Source organism: Crocodylus siamensis, chromosome 13 (assembly GCF_052110815.1).
Source record: "Crocodylus siamensis isolate JL-2025a chromosome 13, ASM5211081v1, whole genome shotgun sequence".
NCBI lineage: Eukaryota > Metazoa > Chordata > Crocodylia > Crocodylidae > Crocodylus > Crocodylus siamensis.
Window position 1 is genome coordinate 5,858,175 of NC_143407.1, and position 23,104 is coordinate 5,881,278.

At 58.3% G+C, this 23,104-nt stretch overlaps 1 protein-coding gene across 1 annotated transcript in view; it reads right to left on the reverse strand.

The window, feature by feature from the left end:
• The window catches only part of ITPR3 (inositol 1,4,5-trisphosphate receptor type 3), a 66,796-nt gene that overhangs the window by 12,168 nt on the left and 31,524 nt on the right, over positions 1–23,104 (reverse strand). The window contains exons 14-46 of the mRNA XM_090026662.1: positions 22,630–22,771; positions 21,720–21,881; positions 21,022–21,194; positions 20,451–20,570; positions 19,497–19,679; positions 18,507–18,758; positions 17,962–18,106; positions 17,464–17,611; positions 16,559–16,755; positions 16,226–16,355; positions 15,445–15,502; positions 14,979–15,144; positions 14,263–14,427; positions 13,630–13,698; positions 13,225–13,350; positions 12,433–12,555; positions 11,893–12,093; positions 11,089–11,340; positions 10,527–10,652; positions 9,891–10,016; positions 9,134–9,254; positions 7,649–7,833; positions 6,790–6,938; positions 6,525–6,633; positions 6,122–6,212; positions 5,400–5,569; positions 4,225–4,399; positions 3,886–4,070; positions 3,452–3,652; positions 1,972–2,082; positions 1,469–1,564; positions 738–839; positions 46–132 (exon numbers count right to left, since the gene is read on the reverse strand). Of these exons, the coding sequence (XP_089882788.1) occupies positions 46–132; positions 738–839; positions 1,469–1,564; positions 1,972–2,082; positions 3,452–3,652; positions 3,886–4,070; positions 4,225–4,399; positions 5,400–5,569; positions 6,122–6,212; positions 6,525–6,633; positions 6,790–6,938; positions 7,649–7,833; positions 9,134–9,254; positions 9,891–10,016; positions 10,527–10,652; positions 11,089–11,340; positions 11,893–12,093; positions 12,433–12,555; positions 13,225–13,350; positions 13,630–13,698; positions 14,263–14,427; positions 14,979–15,144; positions 15,445–15,502; positions 16,226–16,355; positions 16,559–16,755; positions 17,464–17,611; positions 17,962–18,106; positions 18,507–18,758; positions 19,497–19,679; positions 20,451–20,570; positions 21,022–21,194; positions 21,720–21,881; positions 22,630–22,771 (4,846 nt within the window). The remainder of the gene's footprint in view (positions 1–45; positions 133–737; positions 840–1,468; positions 1,565–1,971; positions 2,083–3,451; positions 3,653–3,885; positions 4,071–4,224; positions 4,400–5,399; positions 5,570–6,121; positions 6,213–6,524; positions 6,634–6,789; positions 6,939–7,648; positions 7,834–9,133; positions 9,255–9,890; positions 10,017–10,526; positions 10,653–11,088; positions 11,341–11,892; positions 12,094–12,432; positions 12,556–13,224; positions 13,351–13,629; positions 13,699–14,262; positions 14,428–14,978; positions 15,145–15,444; positions 15,503–16,225; positions 16,356–16,558; positions 16,756–17,463; positions 17,612–17,961; positions 18,107–18,506; positions 18,759–19,496; positions 19,680–20,450; positions 20,571–21,021; positions 21,195–21,719; positions 21,882–22,629; positions 22,772–23,104) is intronic.

Genomic DNA, 23,104 nt, shown 5'->3' on the forward strand with positions numbered 1-23,104 from the left:
TTGCTGTTGGGGAGACCCTGTACAAGCCCTGTGAATGTTTCATACCATGGACGAGATCCCCTCCTCTTCCTCCTCCTGGATTCGCTTCACCGGCTTCAGGAGGTGCTGGAGTTGTTTGTTGTGCCGGGAGAGCTGCAGACAGACAAGGGGACAGAAAGGGTCACTCGGAGAAGGAGCAGCCACAAGAAAGGGAGCGTACTGGGAACATGTTGGGAGCACTGACCGGCTGCACCAGTGTCGTGCAAGTGCCAGGCGGGTACCCCAGCACCTGGCCCCACTGAAACGAGCTCAGGGGCAGGATCTGGCCCTTTTGTAAATAAGAAAGACCTGCACCCACAGTGACACTGGCTGGACCAGGACAACCCCCCTCCTTCTCCAGCACGCAGGCAGGGCCCTGGGCTGGGTCAGGAAGGATTCTGGCCTGATGGTGGCAGGGGCCTGGCACGCCTGTGGGCCTCCCTCCAAAGCAATGAGGATCAGTCACCGCTAGACGCTGGGGTCCAAATCCAGCAAACTGCTGTTAGGATCGTAGAAAAGCAGGGCTGGAAGTTATCTCAAGGTTATCTAGTCCAGCCCCCTGCTCCCGACAGGATCAGCCCCAACTAACCCATCCCAGCCAAGGGTCTGTCCAACCGGCTCTTGAAAACTTCCAAGGAAGTTGGGGTGCTGGGGAGCAGACTCGCGAGGGCAGGGTCCTTGCAGCCTCGCAACAGCATAAAAATCTGCAGAAAATGTACCTGCAAAGCCAGGATGTAGATGTTGTGCCCAACCTCGCGGGGCGACACCTCCGAGTTCTCACACTCTTCCTCCTGCACGTAGGCTTTCTTAATGACGTCCACCTAGAAGGCACCAGGCAGGCAAGCAAGTCAGCCAGGCGCTGTGCAAGCCAGAGAGCTGGGGCTTCGCACTGCACCGGGGATGCTCACAACTAGGCTTCGAGGCAGCAATGAGTTATCCTCCCCACAACCTCCACAGACCGTGTGCACAAAGAGCATGTGTGTGTAACTAGTGTCCAACTTGGGGCTGCAGGTATTTTCTCCTGCTGCAGGCAGCTCTGTACAGTGAAGGGGGGAAGGCTGGGCTCAATCTCTGGCTCTGCTGCAGGCTCCCTGGCTGGCCTTGGGTAAGTCCCTCAGTCTGCCTCAGCCTCTCTCGTGAGATCCGAACAGAGAGGCTGCAAGGTGCTTGCGCACAATAGTGACGGGGGTCTGTACTGCCCCTAGCACCACATGGAAACCAGCTGTGCATGCAGGGAGGGGGCAGACTCACGGTCCTGCCACAGGGGAGTGGTGAGGGGCAGAGGGAGCTGAGCTGAGCTACACTAGGCAGGAGGATCCCTGGAGCAGGGTCCGACCCAGCAATCGAGGCCTCCTATCTCCCCGCTCAGTGGTACAGACTGCTGCCGTGTCTCGGTCAGTCGCACGCAGGCTGCGAGCCCCGCACTTCCCCGCAGCTCCCCCATCCTTACCAGCTCCTGAGGTCGGAGGCTGATGAGGATCCTCTCAGCGTTCTCGCTGTCATGCCTACTCTCCATCAGTGCCAGCAGGAGTTTGGAGGCATTGTCCTGGGGAAGACGCCGACATGAGTGAACCAGCGTCCCAGCACACGGGGTGCTCACAGCCACGAACAGGCCACGCAGAAGCACCGCTGCTGACCTGCCGAGCCTGGCACCATTCCCAGCAAGCCCGACTGTGCAACAGAGGCCACATGGTCATCCAGGCTGGAGGGACGCAGCCCCCCAGGAATCCTAGTGCCTTCCAGAGACCCCTGAGCTGCCCCATGGAGACGGGACCTGTAGCTCTGCCATGTGCATCAGGGATTTGGGATCAACACGCACACACTGCTGCATCCTGCCAATCACTAGAGAAGCCCTGACCAGCATTCACTGCTCCCGTGTACTTCACAGACACCTATCCCAGTCTCTCTGACACACACACACGCTAGACGGACCCTTCCTGGTAGCCCCCCTACCTTCAGCTGGAGGACCAGGTCCATGCGGTACTTGCAGAGGGGGCTGATGTCATTGAGGATCAGGGCCGTGATGATATCGATGCCATTGGACTCGTGGGTCACGATGCAGCTCTGGGGAATCACACACAAGGTCATCCCACAGGCTGTGATTTCTAACCTGCTGCCGGATACTCAGCTTCAGCTCGGTCTCGGTTTTCCCATCTGACTTAGCTCAGACCCTTTGGCCCGCTAAACTTCCCCCACACCCCCACAAAAAACCTCACTCAGGCACTCAGCCGCTCAGCTGCTTGGGCTTAGGACATCTCTTGCTGCTTGGCTTATGTTATGCCCAGCTCCACTTCTCTATGACCCTGAACAATCCCTTTCCTGTCTGAGTATCATTAACTGTGCTTATGTCTCCAAGCAAGGGATCATCCAGCCCAGCAAGGCAGGGCTGAATTGCATTGTCTGGGGACTGACCCATACCCAGGCTCAGCCTTAATTACAGAGAAACCTGTGCTAAGCCTTTGGCACCTAATTAAGACCAGTTACCTTGTTTCTCAGAGCACCTTATGTCCCCAGGACCAACCTGGAAGCTGATAGGAACAAACCAGTTTCACCAATGATGCCCTTGACGTAGCACGATTCCTTTACAAAGCAGAGAGCAAGGCCCGATGTTCCTATGTAACGGATATGCAGACACCTCTGCCTGTTACAGTGCAAGTCAGGGGTGTCAAACTCATCTGCTCTCTGGGCCCGTCTGCAGACCAGATCAGGCCATGCCAGAGACAGTGCTGAAGGCTGGTCCTGTGGGGCACAGCATGCAGCGCATGCCCTGTGCCAGCCTCCTGCAGCACATGCTGGCCTTGCCGCAGGGTTACCCTGCACACAGCACAGGGCACATGCTGCGCCTGGGGCTAGGGCTGGGGCTGGTCCAGATTGGCTAGCGGTCGGTCCAAGACCCATGAACCAGATCATACAGCTCCACAGACTGGATCTTGCCTGTGGGCCACATGTTTGACCCCTGCGAGGTAAGCAATAGCTGACAAATTAGGCCTGGCGTTTTGTGCAGCTAAGTGACCTAGTTGAATTGGTCTAATAAAAAGCTCAGATTTACCCAAAGAACTTGTCTGGCTAAGTGACCTGTGCACTCTGTAGGCACTGGTTGCTATACCCTCTCCTCAAACCTCTGATCCTGCTATGGCTTTCACTGCCTCCCTCTGATCTCTCTGTGGCCCACACCCTGCTCTCGCTTGCACACTGAGTGGGGCCAGTGTCAGCAACAGCAGCACCTTGCTCTGGCTGGTCCAAAGCTTCCTGGGTAGGACACGGCCAGCAAGAAGCTGCCCTAGGGACACAGGCCAGTGGAGTGGCATCCCTGCCACGCCGCACGACGCAGAGCAGCTCTCTTGATCAGCACCTGGCCACGCTCCCTACCCTCACCGCCTGCCAGCAGACCCACCCCAGGGCAGTGCGGGGCCAGGCCAGCGGCCGGGGTTACCTGGTTCTCATGGCAAGGGCCCTGGCAATACTCCGTCAGGGTCTCCAGGGTCTGGGTGATCAGGGCCACGTTGCACTCGTTGATGTAGAGGCCCAGCAGGCCCAGCCCCCCTGTGGTGCTGCCGCACATGATGTCCAGGAACTGCAGCGTCTCGCACACCAGGTTGTAGTTGGTCTTATTGTTCTGGCATCGGAGGTAGTTCTGCAAAACCAGCCCCCACCATCAGTGCTGCCGGGGCTAGAGGGCTCCGGAGCATCACCCTTGGCCCCTTCCTCCTCCCTCCAAAGCCAACAGGACCCAGGCAAAGGAGAATATGGTGCCAGGGCCCCAGGCACTTGGCATCACCTGAGAGCAGCTGTACTGCGCTACCCGGATCCCCGGAGTCCCAGTTCAGCGAGCTTTCGGCTGCCTGCCCATACCCCCCAGGCCCTAACCTGCAGGTCCCGGTTGTGGTTCTCACAGAGCAGCTGCAGGAAGCGAAGGATAGGCTCCATGATCAACACGGTCACCCCCATCTCGTTGTTCTGGCTCTGCTCCCCGGCATCGTGGCCCTTCCGAAAGCCGACAGCCAACGGGTAGCGGGACGGGGTGCTGGGCATCACATAGGCATTTGCTCGGCCTGCGGGGAAATCCAGCCTGTGATGGAGCCAGCCTGTTGGACCGGAGGGTGACTCTCCACACAGCTTGCATGGGCCCATATCAGGACCCCAGTGCTAGCCCACATGGTCCCTGCCCCAAAGAGCTGAGCCTTGTGCCCCTCTCCTCTCACTTACCCTTGCTGCCAGGGTCAGGAGCATCTTTGTCCTCACGTGGCTTGTTCCCAATGTCGCTCATGTTCACCGACACTGTGGACTTGGTCTCCTGCTGCGCCTTCTTCATGCGGTCGTGCAAAACTTTAAAGAACTTCTCTGACTTCTTGTCACTTGTCATCAGGTTGTGAAACGATTTCTGGGATGGGCACAAGGAGTGGGGCAGAGGAAGCCAGAAAATGAGTTAAACGGCCCCCATCAGGATCCAAAGGTGCCAGGCTGCCCCTGTGATGCGTCTCCCCCGAAAAGCCTGCCATTGTGCCTGGGGCTTCCAAACAGCTGGTTCATTTAACGGTAAAACCCATCACTAGAGGATCAATCCTCATGTTTCTGGGCACCAGCTGGTTGACACAGGGGTCAGGAAGGCAGTGCTACCCCTGTATACAACCCTGCACAACGTGCCAGGCACCTTGCAAAGAGTTTAGCTCTTCCTACAAAGCATGGAGGTACGGGTTATCGGAGAAAGCAGGGCACCAGATCAGACAGAGAAGTGATCTGGTCAGTCCAATGCTCCCCACTTTCTCTTCTTGACGCTGACCAAAATCTCAAGGATAAGGTCATTCTCCTACAATCTCTTAACCAAGATCCAGGAAGTAACAGTCCTCTTGGCTTTAAGGGAATGGATGATTCAGTCTTGTCCCCACCTCACCGCTAGCCACGGGCTGTGTTTTAACAAATGAAGAAACCCAGAATAGAAGCTGAGAAACACCAGCTGTATCTGTTTCAGTGCCCAGAACCCGAGATGTCTCTTGGGTGGGCTGAGTCTGCAGCTAGCTTTCCCCAAAATAAAAGCTTTACATCTGAAACCAATGATCCACAGTATCCCATTATTTTAGAAGTGCCCAGCAGAGGGCCCAGTATCACTTTCCAATAGACTGCAAGCCTATCACACCCATATGGCTTTCGTCAGGCATCCGATCAAGAAGCCAGGCTGGGAACTTGATGCAGACAGATTCTTGACCCCTTTCTGCTACTGCCTGGCCAGGGAACACACCAGTGAGTTTTGGCTCATGCATCGTAGGCCAGACCAGAACTAGCAAGTGTGGGGAAAGAGGCAAATCCCACATGAACCATTTCAGATACCAAGTTCACGTCCGTTATGCATTAGGCAAAAGGGTTGCCTTGGAGTATCTCTGTACCTGGATCTCTGTGTTGCCCCCATCCAGCAGGCGGATGGCCAAGAGGATGCTCTCCTGGAAGATCTTCTCATTTTTCGTGTTCATGATGAGGTCTGCCACCAGCTTGGTGGCCCCTTCTCTGTCCAGCCGGCATTGCACGGCTGCAATGGCTGACCAGTCCTGGTCCTGGCCTGCAGGGGACGGTGAGAGAGGGGAGGAACAGAATAAAGCTGCCTTGCTGCAATGGGGCAGCAGCAACATCTATGCCCGGCTGATGGGACAGAGGGAGGCTTGGAGGCAAAAAAGGGTCTGAACTGGGGTTTGGGACACCTGGGGTTCATATTTGGCTCTGCCCTTGGGAAACTCATTTAGCATCTAGGCCTCAGCCTCGCATCTGTACAACGGGAGCAGTGCACTGTCCCACAGGCGGTGTTCAGGAGGGATGTTTGCAAAACGTGTGGGTACCAGGGGCTGGGCAGGGTCACAGAAAGGTGGATCAGTAGGAGGGGACTGCAAGCTCCTCTGCCAGGGAATCCCCTGCCAGTCCCTACAGATGGAAACCACCCTTCTGCCCCTGGCTGGCTTCCCTGATGCCAGACTGAGTCACACCAGCTGCAGACCTGCCCACTGCTTCTACGCTGATGCTTGCATCAGGCGACTGCAGGGCCTGCCAGGACACGGACGAGCCTCAGAGATGGGGAAGGAGCGGGCAGGAGGCAAAATGGTTACACCAGGTCCCTTACCAGCCCCAGCTGCGTCGACCACCTCCCCTTTGGAGCTGGACTTCTTGTGCTGCAAGTAGTTGCTCAGGAGCGTTTTCCTCAGCGTGTTGCCCTGAGCGTGACAAGGACCTGCCGTGAGTCTCACTGCGCTGAGGTGGGGGAAGGCCGCGCGCTGGCGTAGCAGTGCCCCAGTCCAGCCCCAGCCATCCACCAGCTGCACAAGACCCTGCCCGCGCCACGTGAAGGGCAGCTGAGGGGACGAGGGAGCTGCCCCGCCAGGACCTGGAGCTGTTGAGTCTCTCCCCCTGCCAACGAGGGGACTTCAGGCCCATGTTTTCCTCCCAGGTGCTGCACCCCGCATGGGGCAGGAGGACAAACCGGGGGGTGGGGGCTGGAGGCTCCGCGCAGCAGGGCACAGACTCACCCTCTCCCCGTACTTGTTCCTCTTCATCAGCATCTGCTGCAGTGTCCTCAGCACCTTGATGCACAGCTTCTCCTCCGTCTGCATGAGGTCCTGGGTGTGCTGGATCAGCCTGGTGCCGGCAGCAAGACCCCACCGGGTCATTAGGTCCCCGAGCTCCCCGGCCGCTCCCCCCCACTCCCAGGTGAGCCCGCAGCCCGGGCACCTTCACCCCCCTGGGCCAGGAGAGAGCAGAGCCCAGACGGCTGGTCCCACGCTGCACCCTTACTTGGACAGGAAGCCCCCGCTCTCGCATCGCTGGTAGGCTTCAGTCCCTTCCATGAAGAGCAGCTCCGGCCGGTGCAGGACATCCACCAGGACGGACAGCTCGGCTTCCACCAGGGGCTTCAAGCGGTCCTCCAGGGCATTGATGATGTCCTGCAAGGCATGGCCTGGTCAGAGCCCCTCGCAGGGGGGACACTTCTCCCCCAACACTGACCCACTGCTGGGTCTGTGGTGGGGACGGTGCCGAACCGCTCTGGCCAGGGGCAGCTCCAGGAGAGGTCACTGATATGCGGGAGAGCGGGTAGATGGAGTCACAGCACAGACAAGGGGCGGCACGAGAGCAGAGAGCAGACAGCAGAGCAGCAGATCGCAGAAGGGGATCAGAGTGACCCTCAGGGAGGGGCCAGGGCTAATTTGTACCGCACTTGCCAAAATCATTGGCTCCCACCGGCACAGAGGGTGCTGCTTACGGTGCCCTCTGCTAGCAGATAGCAGCAGGGCGTGAGGGATGCTCCCACCCCCCCAGCCCTGGCTCGTGCCCCGTGCCCAGGTTTGTTACTGCCAGGTGGGCCCTGGGACCGGAGCTGCTGGGCCCCGTCATGCCCAGCACTCACTGCTCCCAGGACGGGAGAGGGCAAGACTCTAATGGACCAAGGACAGCAGCTCAAGCAGGAGATGCCACCAGCGCTGCGAGGACCTGCAGCGCAGGAGCAAGGGAGGCTCGCAACGTCCGTCTGCACCGCACCATAGGGGGGCACTTCACTCGGCCCCCAACAGGCACGAGACCCCCCATTAACCCCTCGCATGCTGCCACGCGAAGCTCCGCCACCTGCCCCAGCCCGACGGCCCCTGCCATCCTGCACCTGCAGCTTCTCGATGATGTTTTTGTAGTCCCACTGGTTGGACGTGGTGGCCACCCGGGGGAAGGTGCGAGTGGCCGCCTTGTAGCTGGCCGTGTTCCTCTGCACGGTGCCGGAGGAGCTGCTGTTCAGCAGGAAGCTGACGTGGGCGTCCAGGTCCATGGGCAGGACGATGGAGCGGCTCTTGGCTGAAGAGAGGGAAGACTTAGATTGGGAACATCATACATCTCACTGCTCCCAGGTCTGTTAGCAAGCCTGTTCCCCTAACCCACGGGAGACTATGGAAGACATCTAAAACCTAGGGGTTGCTAAACTTTTTGGACCAGCAAGCCACCATCAGCCTTTGACACAAGCCACCGTGTCTCCTCATCATCAGTGTCCTAAAGTGTGACCCAGGGCAACCTGTGGACCGCTGTCACGGCCTTGTGCACCGCTAGCATCTATGGAGAGGAACCACCGAGGCAAACGGGTGTAGCAAAGAGGTCAGCGCTCAACTGTTTTCCCCATCTGCTGGGATTGGGTCAGGCAGCAATCAACTTAATTTGAAGCAAGAAAAGAGGATTAGGAGACGAGGAAAATCTTTTTAAGGGGAAGTTAAACACCAGAGCAAGCTACCGGGGGAGGCTGTGGTATCTCCTTCCCTGCAGGTTTTAAAGAACAGGTTAAACGTCGCTCAGGGATCTAGTCGTACTCGATCCTGCCCCGGTGCAAGAGGCGGGACGAGGCGATCTCCGCAGGCTCCTTCCAGCCCTATGTTTGTAAGATGCCCCAAACCTCTGGGCCTCAGGACCCAACGCAGGGCTTGTGCATGGAAAACGCAGAAGATGCCACGCTCTGACCGCCCAGGGGAGGAAAGATCACCGCTCCCATTTCACCGGTGAGAAGCCAAGACAGAGAGAGCGGAGCTGCGCAGCTAAAACGAGGCGGGGCGTCCCGGAGGAGAGCTGGGAATTGAACTTGCCCTCTCCGAGGCCCCGCTCGGTGCCCACGTCACCAAGCCATCCTTTCTGCTCTGTGACTCAGCGGTCCTCACGGCCCGCCCCAGGAGTCAGCCGCTGCAGGCAGGAGGGAAGCCAAAGACTTTCCAGCCAAACTGGCACAAATGTCTGCTTCGCTTCCAGCCTCCCATCGGCGGGAAACCCCAGGAATCTCCCAGGACATCCTGCCCTCACCCAGCTGCTGAGCCGCAGTCGGAGCCGGCTGCAGAAACGCGCACGATCTGGAGGCGCGTCCCTGAGTCAACCCTGCCGTGGATTCAGCTGGTCCTCCCCCAGCGCTGGGACACCAAGGCACCCGGCAGCTGCCAGAGCCCTCCCTGCTCCTGCCTGGATCATATGCAGGAGGAGATGGATAGAGGCTGCTGGAAGGGGACCCTGGTCATGCCAGCTGCCTCCCAGACAGCTTCAGCCTGCCCCAAGCCCCAGGTCCACCACGTCAGAGACGAGAGCAACCCCTGAATGGCGAGACCCAGGAGAATCTGCTCCTTACCGACCATAGCCAGGGTGCGGATACAGGCCTCCACCGAGCTCTTGTGCTGCTGCTGCAGCCAGGGGCACTCCAGCAGCCGCAGGGTGGACTGGAGCAGCTGCACAACGATGGTCTGATGGGTCTGGGAGAGAGGGGAGGCAGGTCCTCGTGGGACAAGTGCTTATAAAACCCATCAGCACGCTTGTGCATCCTGCGGGCTCTCCCTGGACACAGCCCTGCCGAGGTCCCACCTCCCGCACGTGCCTCATCTTGACCTGGCTCCAGATCAACCTCGCGCAAACCGTCAGCCTGGCCCCACGAAGCTCTGCCCTCTCGCCGTGACCCCACAGGGCTCTGTGCGCTGAACCGTGCTCTGCTTTACTCTGCAAACACCAGCCCTCAGCCCCGCTGGTCCCTGCCCCTTTTGTTTTGCTGAGAGCGTCCCAGAGCTGGCCTGCGACTCACACGGGCAAGGACATCTCAAGTCGAATGAAACTTATCTGGTGTCAAAGTCCTCCCAGCTCGTGACAGAGCAGAGTCTTCTCTACGCCGACGCTCTGACACCTCAAGGTGGAGGGCATGGTCAGGCCCCCGCCAGGTTCGGCCCAAAGTCCATCCCCAGACCCTCAGCACAGGTGGTTTCCCCTCCGGCTGACCTCTGGGTCTTCACCCGTCTCTGGTTTCCACCTCACTGGCAGCTCCTGCCCTAGCCTGTCTGGGAGACCTGAACAGATGCCAGGCCCTGGGCGTGCGCAACGCTAGGAAGGCCGCCCTTTACCTGCAGTGAGGTGCTGTTCTCCGAGAAGGGGGAGCTGAAGAAAGCGTTGATGGTGTCCAGCACCACGGTGAGCACGTATTTCTCCAGCGGGGGGTCTGACACGCGCTTCTCTCGCTTCTTGCACACCTGCGGGGATGCACACATGGGGTCAGTGGAAAGCACCGGGATGGAAGTTGCCCAGTTCAAGGACAGCCCTGACTCAGGTGAGCCCAGGGGTCCACCTTGAAGAGGGCAGAGACACCTGAGCTGGGGAGCCTTGCAAGGAAGGCACTTTTTAGCTGACATTTGTCTTCTGGGCTTCAAGATGCTGCTGGAGGGACAGGACCAAAGAGAACAGCTCCTGCTTACCGAATGGGACCACCACACGGCAGCGTGTCTCTGACAACCGCGGCCTTGCTCCCAACACTACAGCCAGCTCTTGCTATCTACATACGTCTTGCAAAGGCCTATCCCCTTGTGGGGTCTCAGCTGCACTAGTGGCCATTCGTGAGCACCCCGGCTCTGAGGTTACCGAGAACCGCCACGGAGCCTGAAGGACCATCAGCTTCTTGGTCTCCTACTTCCCAAGGAAGAGCTACACGGTAGCCTCTGCCCCATTACCCCACCCTGGCATGCACTCCAGCCCCTGCCACGCACCCTGGCCATGTCGAGGGTGAAGTTCTCGAAGAGAGTCCAGATGTGGTTGCTGGTGTAGATCTCCTTCATCTCCACCTCCGTGTCCACGTAGCAGTGGTTGACAAAGTTCACATACGCAATCTTCACCTGCGAGGGAAGGGAGGGCCCAGGTGCGAGTCAGCCAGGGGCAAGAGGGGCAGAGACAGCATCTCCTGATGCCACCAGATGGGTCTCCAGGCCACCAATGGAGCTGCCAGGCAGGAACCGTGAGCCAGGCCTCCCCTACCCCTTCCCCGAGTCTCCCTCCATCTCCGAGCCTGCTTCCCTTCCCCTCGCTCCCCTTTCCCACCTGCTCTCCTTGCTCCTCTTGCATCTTTCCTCCATGCCGTACCATTATCATGGCGTTCCTCTGCCCTCCTCGTCCTGTCCCTCCTCTCCACTGCCGCGCAACCAGGACCCCCTGCTCCTCTTCCAGGCCCCCTTGTCTCATCAATGCCGCTTGCCCCTTCTCTCCTGGTTGCTCATTAAAACCTTCAACCCCCCCATCATCTTCACTGGTGCCCATGCCCATTCGGGCCGGTACCTCGGTGATGCAGTCCTCGTGTGTCACCACCCGCACCACATCCTCCAGCGGCAGCAGGGACGTGCACTTGATCTCCGTGTACACGTTCTTGCCCTCGGCACAGGCGGCCAGCAGATCCACCAGGGAGATGTGATACATGAGGGGGCTATTCTCCTCCACCCCGTCCCGAGCTGCCGTCATCATCTCCAGCAGGGTGACCAGGGACGCCTTGTCATTGTAGAAAACCACCACGTCGTCCCCGGCGTTGGTCAGCTGTGGAGAAAGGGCGACGGTCAAGGCTTGGAGGAGAAAGGGGGGATGGAAAAGCCCTGCGAGGAAGCAGCCAGCTTCTGCCTCAGCGTAGCAATGAAGACAGGCAGCGCCCTTACAGTGGCATTTTCCAGCATAGGGGAAAAACACCCGAGCTGAGGAACTCCCTGCTGCAGGACGCGACTGAGGCAGCCAGCTTTAAAAAACCCCCACAGAGCCAGCCATGAAGGCCACTGCCTCTGGACCCCAATGTGAAACCTGGTTCTCGATGGGGATGAGGACCCCGCAGCTGCCAGGCTGTCAAGGCTGACAAGCCTGAAGTGAGAGCCAGGCACAGACTCAGAGGGGACAACCTGCCCCGACGGGGACCCCCACCCCGCATGGCCCAGCTCCACGCCGAGTCGTGGCAGCCAGCCCGGACAGATCTGAATGCCCATCCTGCGGGCTCTGGCGTCCCCCCCCCAACACCACGCCAAGGCGCACAGGCTGGAGCTGAGGGAGAGGGGGCACACTGCCCACCCACACGCACTACCGACACCTCGGAAAGGCTCTCACCTCCGTCATGATCATGTCCTGGCACTTCTTCACGTACTTGCCCTCGGCCTTGATGATGGTGTGCAGGAAGTCGAGGTACTGCACGTGGCGGCCGTGGGTGGCCAGGCAGTGGATGAAGTGCTGCAGCACTGGCTCATTGATCTCCGAGCACAGCTGGTAGTTGTTCAGGAAGATGTGCTGCATCGTCTCGGCCTCCAGCAGCTGTGGGCAAGGGGCCAGTGCCTCGGTGAGGTCAGTGGGCCGTGCCAAGCCCTGGGGACACCTAGTTGCTCTCTCAGCCCCGCTGCTTCCCCCTCTTATGGGTCTCCCCTCCACTCTTCACCATCTCCTGCCCCTTTCTCCCTCTCCTGCTTGCTCCTGGTCTCTCTCTACTGTCAATAATATCTGTAACCCTGTCCCTTCCCTTTTCCCACATCATTCTCCTAATACCTCTCACTCACCCCCGCCCATGCCCTGACACCTCTGCTGGGTTGGTAAGAACTTCCCTCAAGTTTCTGTGGCCCAGGCTTGGGTTCAGCCAGGAAGCCCCTTTTCCCTTACCCCGGGGGTGAGGAAGAGGTTGAGATGCTTGTGCAGAAGGGCCTGGTTCTCCTGGTTCCCAGCGCAGAACTTTTGGAGGAACTGGTGGGTGTATCTCAAAATCTCCATCATCTTCACGTCGCCCTGAGCACAGAGGGGAAGAGAAGATCACTAGTTCCAGAGGAAGAGGCTGAGAAATTCAACCCAAGGACAGTCACCACTGTCCTGTGAGATAACGTTCCTTCGGGTTACATTGCTTCAGATCAAGGAGCAGAGAAGCAGGGTTGGCAAGGAGCTTGCATCCACTGCTGGGGTGAAGAAGACACCTAGCCCCATGGAGAGTACTGTACAGGTAGGTGCATAGGACATGGGGTGTAGGTACCCTGTGACAGCCAGGCTACCGGACTCCTCTGGTCGGTCAAAGCCTGTGTTATGACATAGGACATGCAGGGTACAATTAGAGATGCCCTCGTCCAGCCCCTTTCACCCAAGATCTCAAGCCACTTTGCAAGGACGGATAAGAGTTTTTATCCCCATTTTACAGAGAAGATAACCGAAGCACAGAGAAGTGAAGCGACGTGCCGGGGCCACGCAGTGAGTCGGTGGCCAAGCTAGAAAACAGGTGTCCCAGAGTCCAGTCTGCTTTAACGCTTATGCACACTGCCTCTGGCCATCCAGTATGCAGGAAACCACCGGCCAGCCCAGAGCAGGTGCATGCCCCACAGCTCTGAGACAGCCCAGCAGCTTGGGCAACCACGGAGGCCACTGCCTGCCTGTCCCACCCCACCTGCTCCCCAGCTTTCCTGCACCCACCTTCTCATAGGGGATCTGCAGCAGGTCCAGCATCACTTTGTGGGCGTCCATGTTCTTCAGCAGGCGCTGCTGCTTCTTGCGCACCTGCTCCCCAACCCCGCACATTTTGTTCAGCCGCTCCAGGATCTGGAGGGGGAATCCACAGGGAAGGGGGGCAGCTGTTAGGAGACCCACCCACCACAGGACATCCTGGGTTCCTATGAAACGCAGCGTGCAGGGAGCTGTACGTGCCGTCCCCACACCCACTCAGCGCCCCCCCAGCATGAGACCTGCCTTTGACTTTTAAATTCACAGCCTTTGATAGCTTAGCAGGGCTTGGGAGGGACACAGGTCTTGAACTCAAGCCTTTCCATTCATCTGCGGAAGCTGCCAGGCCAGCCCCTTCTCCCAGCTGCTGTTGCTTACCCCTTTAACTATCCGGTAGTTCTCACTGCTCTTCTCCCCCGGGACGGTGACCTCCTCGTCGGCTGTGTGCTAGGAGGGAGAGGAGAGCAAGGAATACCCCTCAGCCCCTTTGAAGGCAGGAACTCAGCATGAAGACTACGCCCGAGCGACCCGCCCAGCCCTGGCATCGCTGCCATAGCAGCAATGAAACTGGCCCTTTGGGCTTTACTCACACTTCAGGGCCAAACCTTGCCCCTCAGTGATGCCAGCACGAGTCTGACTTGGCTCAAGTTCCTCCCAATGGGACCCATCCTGATCCCAGCCCCAGGCAACTGAGAGCAGGAGCCAGCCTTTGCCACAGTCTCTCAGGGCTGCTTAAAGCCCATCCCGAGAGGCACAAGGCTGGGACTTCCCAAGATGAGACCCCATTCGGGGCCCCCTGCCCTTCACAGAGATGAGGGCTCCTGCCAGCTTCCCCAGCATCAGCTGCAACACTGCAGTCGGCTCAGTCGTGCTGACTCCGGGTGCCGAACCCAGAGCCTGCAAAGAAGCAGCACCCATCAGTGCCCTGTGCTGGATCTGAACAGAGGGGCCCAGGGGCATCCCTGCCCCTGCCATCCCCCACAGTGCAGAGAGATGCTCAGGCTGTCATACCTCTTTCTTCTCCTTCTTGTTCCCTTCCCCTGGCTCGTCCCCCTTGGAGCTGCCTTTCTTGTCCACCCAGAGCTCTGACTTCTCCACCATGGTGCGTAGCTTGTCCAACTCTGACTTGATCACCTTGTAGTTCTCGACGTCCTGCGCTGAGATCAGGAGCTGGACCTGCGGGGATATCGCCCGGAGAAGATCAGCCTGCTCTGCCACTTGGGAACCAGCTTGCAAGGCAAACCCACATGCGGGCAATGCCACCTCCTTCTGTCCCAGCTCCTCGCTTCCCTCCCCCCGGCATACGGTCGTCACAGGTGCAGTTCCTCACTGGAACAGCTGCTCAGTCCCGCAAGGACAACTGGAGCCCTGCAGGGTTTAGTAAGGCTGTTGCAATGTCCCCCATCAGGGTACTCCGAGGAAGGACCCACACTAAGGGCACCTCTTGAGCTGGACAGAGTCTGAGCATTCAACCACTGCTGTCAAAGCGATGAGAGTTTTATGCTGTGGGCACGTGCCAGCCACTTGTGGATGTTGTTTCCTACTTCACTTCACACCACGGCCACCAAAGGGCTATCCACTCTGCTCTCCTCTGATCTTGCCCAACTTGGGCTGCATTGGTGCTTGCATCTTGGAAGTGTGGCCCCTCTCTGCCCTCTGGGTGCCCGCTTGCACATCCCCCTCTTCAAAGCCAGTGGGGCATGCCAACTACCTCCTCCCCACATCACCTGCTTGAAGGTGTGCAGGACCTCCTGCCTCTGGCTGAAGTGTTTGAAGAGGAGCTGGAGGGAGCCGGAGATGAGAGGCGGGTAGTCGTGCATGGTCAGGTGGATGAGCACACGCAGAAACATCCTCCCGCCTTCGTCGTCCACCTCCAACATGCTGCTCGACTTCCTGGAGACGGCAGGAAAGAGCCGGACGTTCAGCACAACCCTCCCCTTGGTGCAGAAGCACTGGATTCCCTCCTGCTTTATCTAAACCCCGTGCGATCCTATTCCTGTCCTTGCAGCTGGTGAGGCCTGCTAGGTTAACTGCAGGACTTTACTGAAGCTCCCAGCCACACAGCTTCTCTGCTACCTGTGGCTTTCACGCTCCAGAACTGCCTCTGTTCAGAGGTGAAAGAAGAAAGACTTCTACTGGGAGCCTCCACAGACAGATTCAATGGCCCCTGGAGAGAAGAGCCAAGCAACTTACCCCACACCAAACATAGCCTCTGCATGCTCGCCTATCCGGTCCAGGTTCATTGCTGCACCTGAAAGGGGCAAACCAAAGGGATTGTGGAGGGCATTAGACCAGTGGAAGGGAATAAGGGGTTGGGTGAGACAGGAGCACCGAGGCAAATCATCTCAGCTCCCAGCTGACAGTGAGGAAAGGGATCTCCTGCCCTGCTGAGGTCCAGATGGGCTGTGCTGTTTACCCAGGTCTCTATGAAGCTGCCCATCACTGGTACCTGCCTCAAGGCCTTTCCCTAATCATTTTTCACCGAGCCCCCAACTCCTCCTCTGTGCCCATGCCCTGCCAGTATCGCACTGGAAAACAGGATTTGATGGGAAGAGGCTTCAACCCGATTTAACTTTGGCTTTAACGATGGCAGTGAGAGGAACTGGCAGCACAGAGGGAAAACAGGCCAAAGGAATAGGAAGATACAGCCTTTCATTTACTGACCTGATACCAGAGTGAGGGGCACCTTGGACGTACAAGAGCCAGGCAGACACAGAGCAAAGAAAGTGTTTTCCCAAGCCACTCATTTCCTGCAATCTGCCTTCTCCAAACACCCCGGCTGGACCCCCCTGGACCAAAGCACCTAACAGTCAAAGCCAGGTCCAACCTGGCACACAGAGCACCCTGTACCAGTTAAGGGAAGCAGAAAGACCCCACGAGCTATTCAGCTGACAGTTAACATGCTCTGTGTGGTTCACTGAATCTAAAGCTGTACTAGGGCCAACCGGATGCAAAGGGATGTAAAGATAGTTACTTGTGGAGTCAAAAGCCGGAGCTGTCCCATCGGCAGCACTATCCTGCATGGGGTACACTTCTACGAACTCCTTCTTGAAGACGGAGAGCAGGTAGGAGATCCTGTAGTCTAAGCGCACGTTCAGGATGAACTGGGGCAGCAGGGCAAGGAGAGCAGAAGTAAATGTCCTCTCCAGGCAGGCTGAATCTTCACAGAAATGTCCCTTCCTTGCACCCCCGCCCCACACTGGCCCCTGACACCGAAGCACTGGAATCTGCCACTTCCCCGTTACGTCCCGTCACCCCTTCCCTCCCAGCTTCATAAACCAGGTGCTGCATCACCACGAGGCCCCACCTGCAAGATCTCCAGGATCTTCAGCTTGGTCTCCATCACCACGATGTTTTCATTCTCTATGGTCCTCCCTCTGTCCACCTGCTCAGGGGCTGCCCCAGCGCTGAGGCTCGGTGGGCTGAAGATGGACTGCTTCCTGCTCAGCACCATGGTGGACATCATCTGGCCAACACCCTGGATGGATCTCCGCACGTTCTTTCCTGGGGAAGCCGCAGACAGCTAAACTTCAGTACGCAAAAGGGGCTACGGCTGGGCTCCCAGTGCCATGCTGGGGCTCTGGTAAGAACCTACCCAACTGTCCCCCGGGCTGGAAACTCCACCGCTGGGCGGGATTATACAAAAGTAGGGCTGGAAGGGACCTTGTGATCACCTTGTGATCATCCTGGATGAAACCATCCCAGCCAAGTGTCTGACTAGCCTGGGAAGCGGCATAGGATTCATCCAGTGTGTCCACTTCAGCACTTATTACTAGTACAAGGCCAAATTCAGAGCTGGCTACCCACTTGGCCCACACCCTCAATGAGTCCAGGGGCTCAGCAAGCCCCCTCTGCCCCTCCATCTTTACTCGGGCAAAGCCCCCACGCTGAAGTCGGCGGGAATCTGCTAGAATCTGATTTCAAGTCTGACTCCTTCCGGCAGCACCACAGACAGACGTGGCGCTCGGCTCTCGGCATCTTTGGCCCTGCTCAAGCTGGGAAGTGCCAAATATTTCATGCCAGTCTGTCCTCCTAAGGGGTGAAATCCAGACAGCCTGGCTTCTGGCTTGGTGTGCTGGGTGCCTGCGGCTCCCCTTGACGTCCGCGGGGCTGAGGACAACGAGCATCTCCAAAAATAATCAGGCTTTGTTTGGGATCATCCGTGACACGAGGGGAGCAGGCGGGTACGGGCCAGCCAGCGGGGAGCCTTACCTGCCACGTCATCGCTGTACATGGCCTGCACCATCAGCTGCGGGTTCTGGACGCAGTCTATGATGCCCAGCAGAGTCCGCGTCAGGCGCAGCAGCTCGCTGAAGCTGTAGAAGCCAAAGTAGATGAGGTTGTGGGCAAGACTGACGACCTGAAGGAAGGAAAGAAAAACTCCAGACCTTTCTGGGACCAAGACAGCCGAAGAGGAAAGCTGGAGAAAAGCTTCCTAGGATGCCCGCCAGCGGGAACGGGCCATTCCAGGAGGGCTGGCCAGCCTGCCCCGCCGACAGGAGCTGTCTCTCTCAGGATAGCGTTGCCAATGGGAGACCAAACTGATAAGAACTGCCCCTTATATTTTATTAGTCCTCTCTACAGCCAGAAATAATGCACCGTCTCTTGAAGGTCCTAAGGGCCGTGCTCTGTTAAAATGTCCCCTCTAAGGCTGGCTTTTAAAACCCTGAGGTGCGTCTCTCCACAACACAGCCAGCACAGGTTGCTCACCTCAAAGGTGAGCTTGTTCTTCTCCTCGTTGGCGAAGGGCACTGCCTCGCTCACCACGTTGTTGAGATAATCCTCCACGAACTCCATGGTGTTGGCAAACTTGTTCTTCTTGTCATCCCGGGAGGCGTTCAGGTTGGAGTCGTAGCTGCGGAAAGGAGAGCAGCACCCTAAGCCTGCAGGAGGGGGGCTCGTCTCCCCTTTCGTGGGACTCTCCGGCTGGAGGAGCAGCACGCAAGGTTTGGCCTTGAGAGCAGCCTCCCCTGGCCTGCTCCTTGGACGTGATTCAATCCTGATTTTGAGAGGGGAGCTCCATCTCCAAGGCCTTGACACTGAGGCAATTAACAAGGAGGCTTGATTAGGCCAGTCCTGTCGGTGGCCATTGTAAGGACAGGGACCTTTGCTTGCTAGCTGGGCCCTAACAAATCTCATTGCACACGTGCCACCAGCCCACCTCCAGACACTGCTGCAGGTCAGACGTGGGCCAGGGAATGTCCCCTGTGTTGGCTTGTCCCCCCATCCCGATTGGAAATACCAGTGCTCCTCACTCTTTGATGGTAATGGCAGTGGGGATCTCGGTCCACAGCCGTGCAAACTTCACGGGCATCACCAGCTCCTGGGGATCCCTGTCCACATGGACGTGCAGCATGAGGTGGCAGAAGGAAGCCCGGAGGTCAAAGGGCAGCATTTCATCCGCCATGCAAAGGAAGATCAGGTCTACGCCCAGCTGCTGGGAGATCTCCTTGATGGCCAGGTACTGGCGGTCCAGGCACATGCGGGCAAACAGCTTCAGCTGGTACCTGTGAGGGGTCCACAGAGGAAGAAGGAAGAAAGGGAGTGAGGAAGGGCAGGGGAGAGGGAAAGAGGAGGAGAGGGGAGAGGGAAGGAATTGAGGGAGAAGGAGAGATGGAGAATGTGGGGAGGAGGGCTTATTGCATCTTTTGAGGAAGAAACAGGTATCATCTGCCCAAGACCAGGCTGGGTCTGCGCACCAGACCTCCTCCATTCCCTGCCATGCCTCTTCTCTAGCTAACAAGGGCCTACCTGGGTGTGAGAGAGAGACTAAGAGCCCCCACGAATGCACAGCCAGCCCCCATGAATGCAACCCAAGACACCACTGGCGCCACTCGCTGACTTTCCATCGGCTCCCCGTGTGCAGGGGGAGCTGCTGAAGCAGGCACCAGGCTGAACCCACGCAACCTCCTGCCTTGCCTCCTCTTCCTCCTTCCCCTGCACCTGTGCAGCGTCCCACAGTCACGCACATTTAGTGAGGCCTGTCAGAGTAAGGTCAACCTCACGAGCAAAGCTGGGAGCACTCAGAGCGCGTGCCCGCACCTCAGCCCCTGCCGGAGGGATGCGTGGCCAGACTCACCCCCCAAAGAGGAAGGGGAGCAGTGAACAGGACTGGGCTAACATGAGGTCTCTTGGGAGAAATGTCAGGCCCTCCCATGAAACAAGGAGGTAGGTTTTACCCTTGAGTTGCCGCCCTGCCCCATCTTTCCACTGGAAGAAGGATGCAGACGGCTGCATGGCATTACCTGTAGTAACTCAGGACATTCTCGTCGTGGGCATTGCCCGCCCGCGCTTCCTGTGCCAGTTGCCTGATGCTTTTCTCATGATGGTCATTGTTCTTGTCTGTCCAGGTCAGCCAGACCTCCTCCTCCGAGTACTCAATGCTCAGGTACTCATGCGTCTGAGACAGCTCCTTCACCGGCCTTAACCTACCAGTGCACCAGGGTGATAGAGACCATTAACCCCATTGCATGGATGAGGAAACTGAGGCACCAAGTGGAGTTTTGACTTGCTAAAGACCACACAGGGAATCAGGAATCCCAACCACGGCACTGCCCAGAGCTTGGGCAAGCCTGTGTGGATGCCAGTGTGGTGTGAGCAAGCTGAGCAATGCCAAGAAATGCTTTAATTGTGCCTTAGTCAATCCATTTTGGGAAGTTCCCAGAAACCCAAGGCTCAGAGTCCTAGGGCCACTCATCCATCATGCACTTTCATGGCCCTCCTCACTGCAGTAGCCGGCACCTTGAAATCCTCGACCCACCCGACACCCCAGCAAGGGAGAACAGGGCTGGGATCGCCACTTCCGCATGGAGAACGGAGGCACAGGGCAGATGCGGTACGATTGCGGGCGAATTGCATCAAGTCAGTAAGAGAGCAGGGAACTGAACCTGGGATTCCCGAGCTCGGGTTCCCGTGTTACCAGCTCAGCCTCCAGACTTGAGAGAGACGCAGATTATCCCATGCGTGCACGGGGGAAGCCGAATAGAGAGATCTGGCAACTTCCCCGAGGCAGCTGTCGCCACGCCATAACCACGCGACCACCTTCCTCTGCCCTCCCGAGGCCAGTTTACATCTCCAGGGGCCCCGGCCCTACAGTTTTACCTCATGCCCCAGATGGAGGAGGGATGCTTCCTTGAACCATCCCTGCAGCTCAGCCCCAGGGGGCTGGGAAAGGGCTCTGTGCCTCCTTGGCTACTCACTCGGTCTTGATGAGGATGTCACTGTTCTTGGGGTCCAGCACACACTTGCAGATCAGCTCCTGGGTGACGGGGATGGCAATGTGGTTGGACACGCACAGGTCCGAGAGGTAATCTAAAAACCTGGGGTGTGACAGCAGAGCAGTGCTTAACTGCAAGGCAGGGGGGAAATCAGCTGGGGGCAAGGAGATATCCCACTGGGCCCTTCGTGAACCCAGCCCGAGGGAGCAGGCGGCCGACAAATGACATCAGAAACATCAGCATGTGATCCCAGCTGACGGAAAACCCAGCTCCTACCCACGGTCCTGTCCCTCCCTCCTGCATCCCAGGAGTTCGTGTCCGTCCCGATATAAAGTCCTACCATGCAAAATGCCCCCTTTACAACCTTATGTTTCTGCAGCCCAGGGACCTATAGTGCAACACAGCAATGCTCATTACACCCCGACGGCTGCAAATGCCAGGGCAGAGGAGTGCGAGGACTCAAGAGCAAAAAGCAGATTCCCCAGCTTTCCACCCAGGCCCCCGGCTGGAGCCCCAGTACGCAGTGACCGGGAGGCAGTGCCCGCGCACCCACCTGGGCTCCCGGTTCTTCCGCACCAGGCTGACGAAGGTCTCCACCTCGGTCTTGGTGATGTGCTTCTCCAACAGCTTGCGGTTGTTGTGCAGCAAGGCAGTGATGGTGTCCTCTGCCAGGATGTCGTAGCCAATCTGGGACTGCATCATGCCAAACTGCTTGGCGATGTGCTCCTGCAGCGGGGTGGGAGGAGAGACCGGGGCTGAAAGTCCAAGCACTGGCAGTGGGCAGTGACCCATAAGAGGGGCCTCCGCACTATTCAAAGCACGACTCAGCCCCCTTCTCTTTTTCAGGGCTTCACCGCACAGCCCCTGGCTCAACAGGGAAGAAGGGCAGGGCTCACCCTACCCGGCAGCTGCCCCTCCAGCTGCAAACAGCAGCTGAGAGGGAGATGCAGGATAGAGAGGATCTATCCCCCATGGGGATGACAGAGCAGATCCATGGATGCTCTGTACCTCCATGTCACCCAGGCCACAGACACCCCCCGGGAACCAGAGGCAAATACCTGCCCTGTGTGATCACACAGATCCTGCCTGCTGCCTCGAGGCAGGGAGGCATCGTGTTATGATGCGACTGTACAGCGCCCAGCACAACGGGACTCCCATCCCCGAGAGGAGCCTCTCGGGTACCATCCGTTACAGATCCCGGCAGTACAGGGGGAGGCTAGGATGACCCGCAGCCGTGGCGCACAGACCCACCTGGTTCTTGCGATAGTCGTCCTGGGAGTGCCGCAGCACACGGTAGCACAGGCGGAACATGTACTGGTAGGGGGCGTTCTTCTGGTCCGACAGCTCCTCCAGCCTCACCAGCGGGCCTTCCCCACCCTTGTCCTTGAATGGCGCCTTCAGGATCCCAAAGATCTGCCCAGACACACAAAGAGAAAGCTGGTCAGGCCCTAAGTTACCTTCCACGGCCCCCTCCCCGAGCTGGTCCTCGCCCCTGCAGAGATGGCAACTCGTGTGTGGCTCAGCTCGTGCAGGGGCGAGCAGGGCCAGACCCCGTAAGGCTTTATTCAGCCACGTCAAGCGAAGCAGCCCCAATTCATTAGCTCAGAAGGAAGAGGGGCTGGAACAGCAGCAGGAGGGCAGGCTGACGCAGAAGTGGGGGCTCTGGGAGTGCGAAGGGCTCGGGACTTGAGTAGCGTAGTGGAGATTGCGTGGCCTTGCCGAGGGCGTGCTGGGAAAGGGGGAGGCCGAGCAGGGGGGCTGCAGACAGGGCCTAAGTAGCATCAGAGGAGCTGTGGGTGGAGCAGCGGGAGGCTGCCGGTGGGACGGTCTGGCACGGGTCGGAGAGAGGGAAGGAAGCCTGCACGGCCCCAGCACAAATCATGTCTGCTCTTTGGCCTATGTCAAAAGCCCTTTATTTCTATGGTCTAATTCCTCCAATTTAAAATGCTCCTCACTACGTACCAGTGCCCGCATAGTGCACCGGCTGGCTGCACGGACCCTGCCAGCATTCCCCTCCTGGCCTGCCTGCCCAGCCTGGCCCCAAAGTCCTCATGACACACAATTTCCCTTCCGGGTGGTGAGATTTGCAATGGCTGAATCATCCGGGCTTGGACCCAAATCCTTCCCCTGCGTCCCCTCCACTCCCTAGCCCACTGCTCACCTGTTTCAGGATGTTCTGCTCCCGCATGAGCTTCTGTCTCTCCCGGTTGGGTTTGGTCACGAGGATGTCCAGGACGTTCTGCCCGTTGTTGGGCACATCGCTGACGAAAAACACCAGGTCCTCCAGGAGCTGGATCACAAACCTGCAAACAGGACAGGGGACAATAGCCAAAGCAGCCAGACTCTCTGCGCCCTGCCAGGGACCCCAGCAACAGGGAGCATGAATCATCCTCGCCCCCAAGAATAACCCCCAAACCTTGTGTGATGTCTACGAAACACAGGAGCCAGGTCAGGCTCTGGGGGCGCTTTGCACAGACCCCGAGTTGGAAGCTACTGCCTGACCATCTTACAGCCTGGTTTATGCCCTGAAGCAGCGGGGTTTACCTCCCTTACAGCTGTTCCTCCCAAATGAACTACAGAGTATAGCCTGGACTCCAGGGCAAACATCCTCCCTTTTTTGAGCCAACTCATGGAGT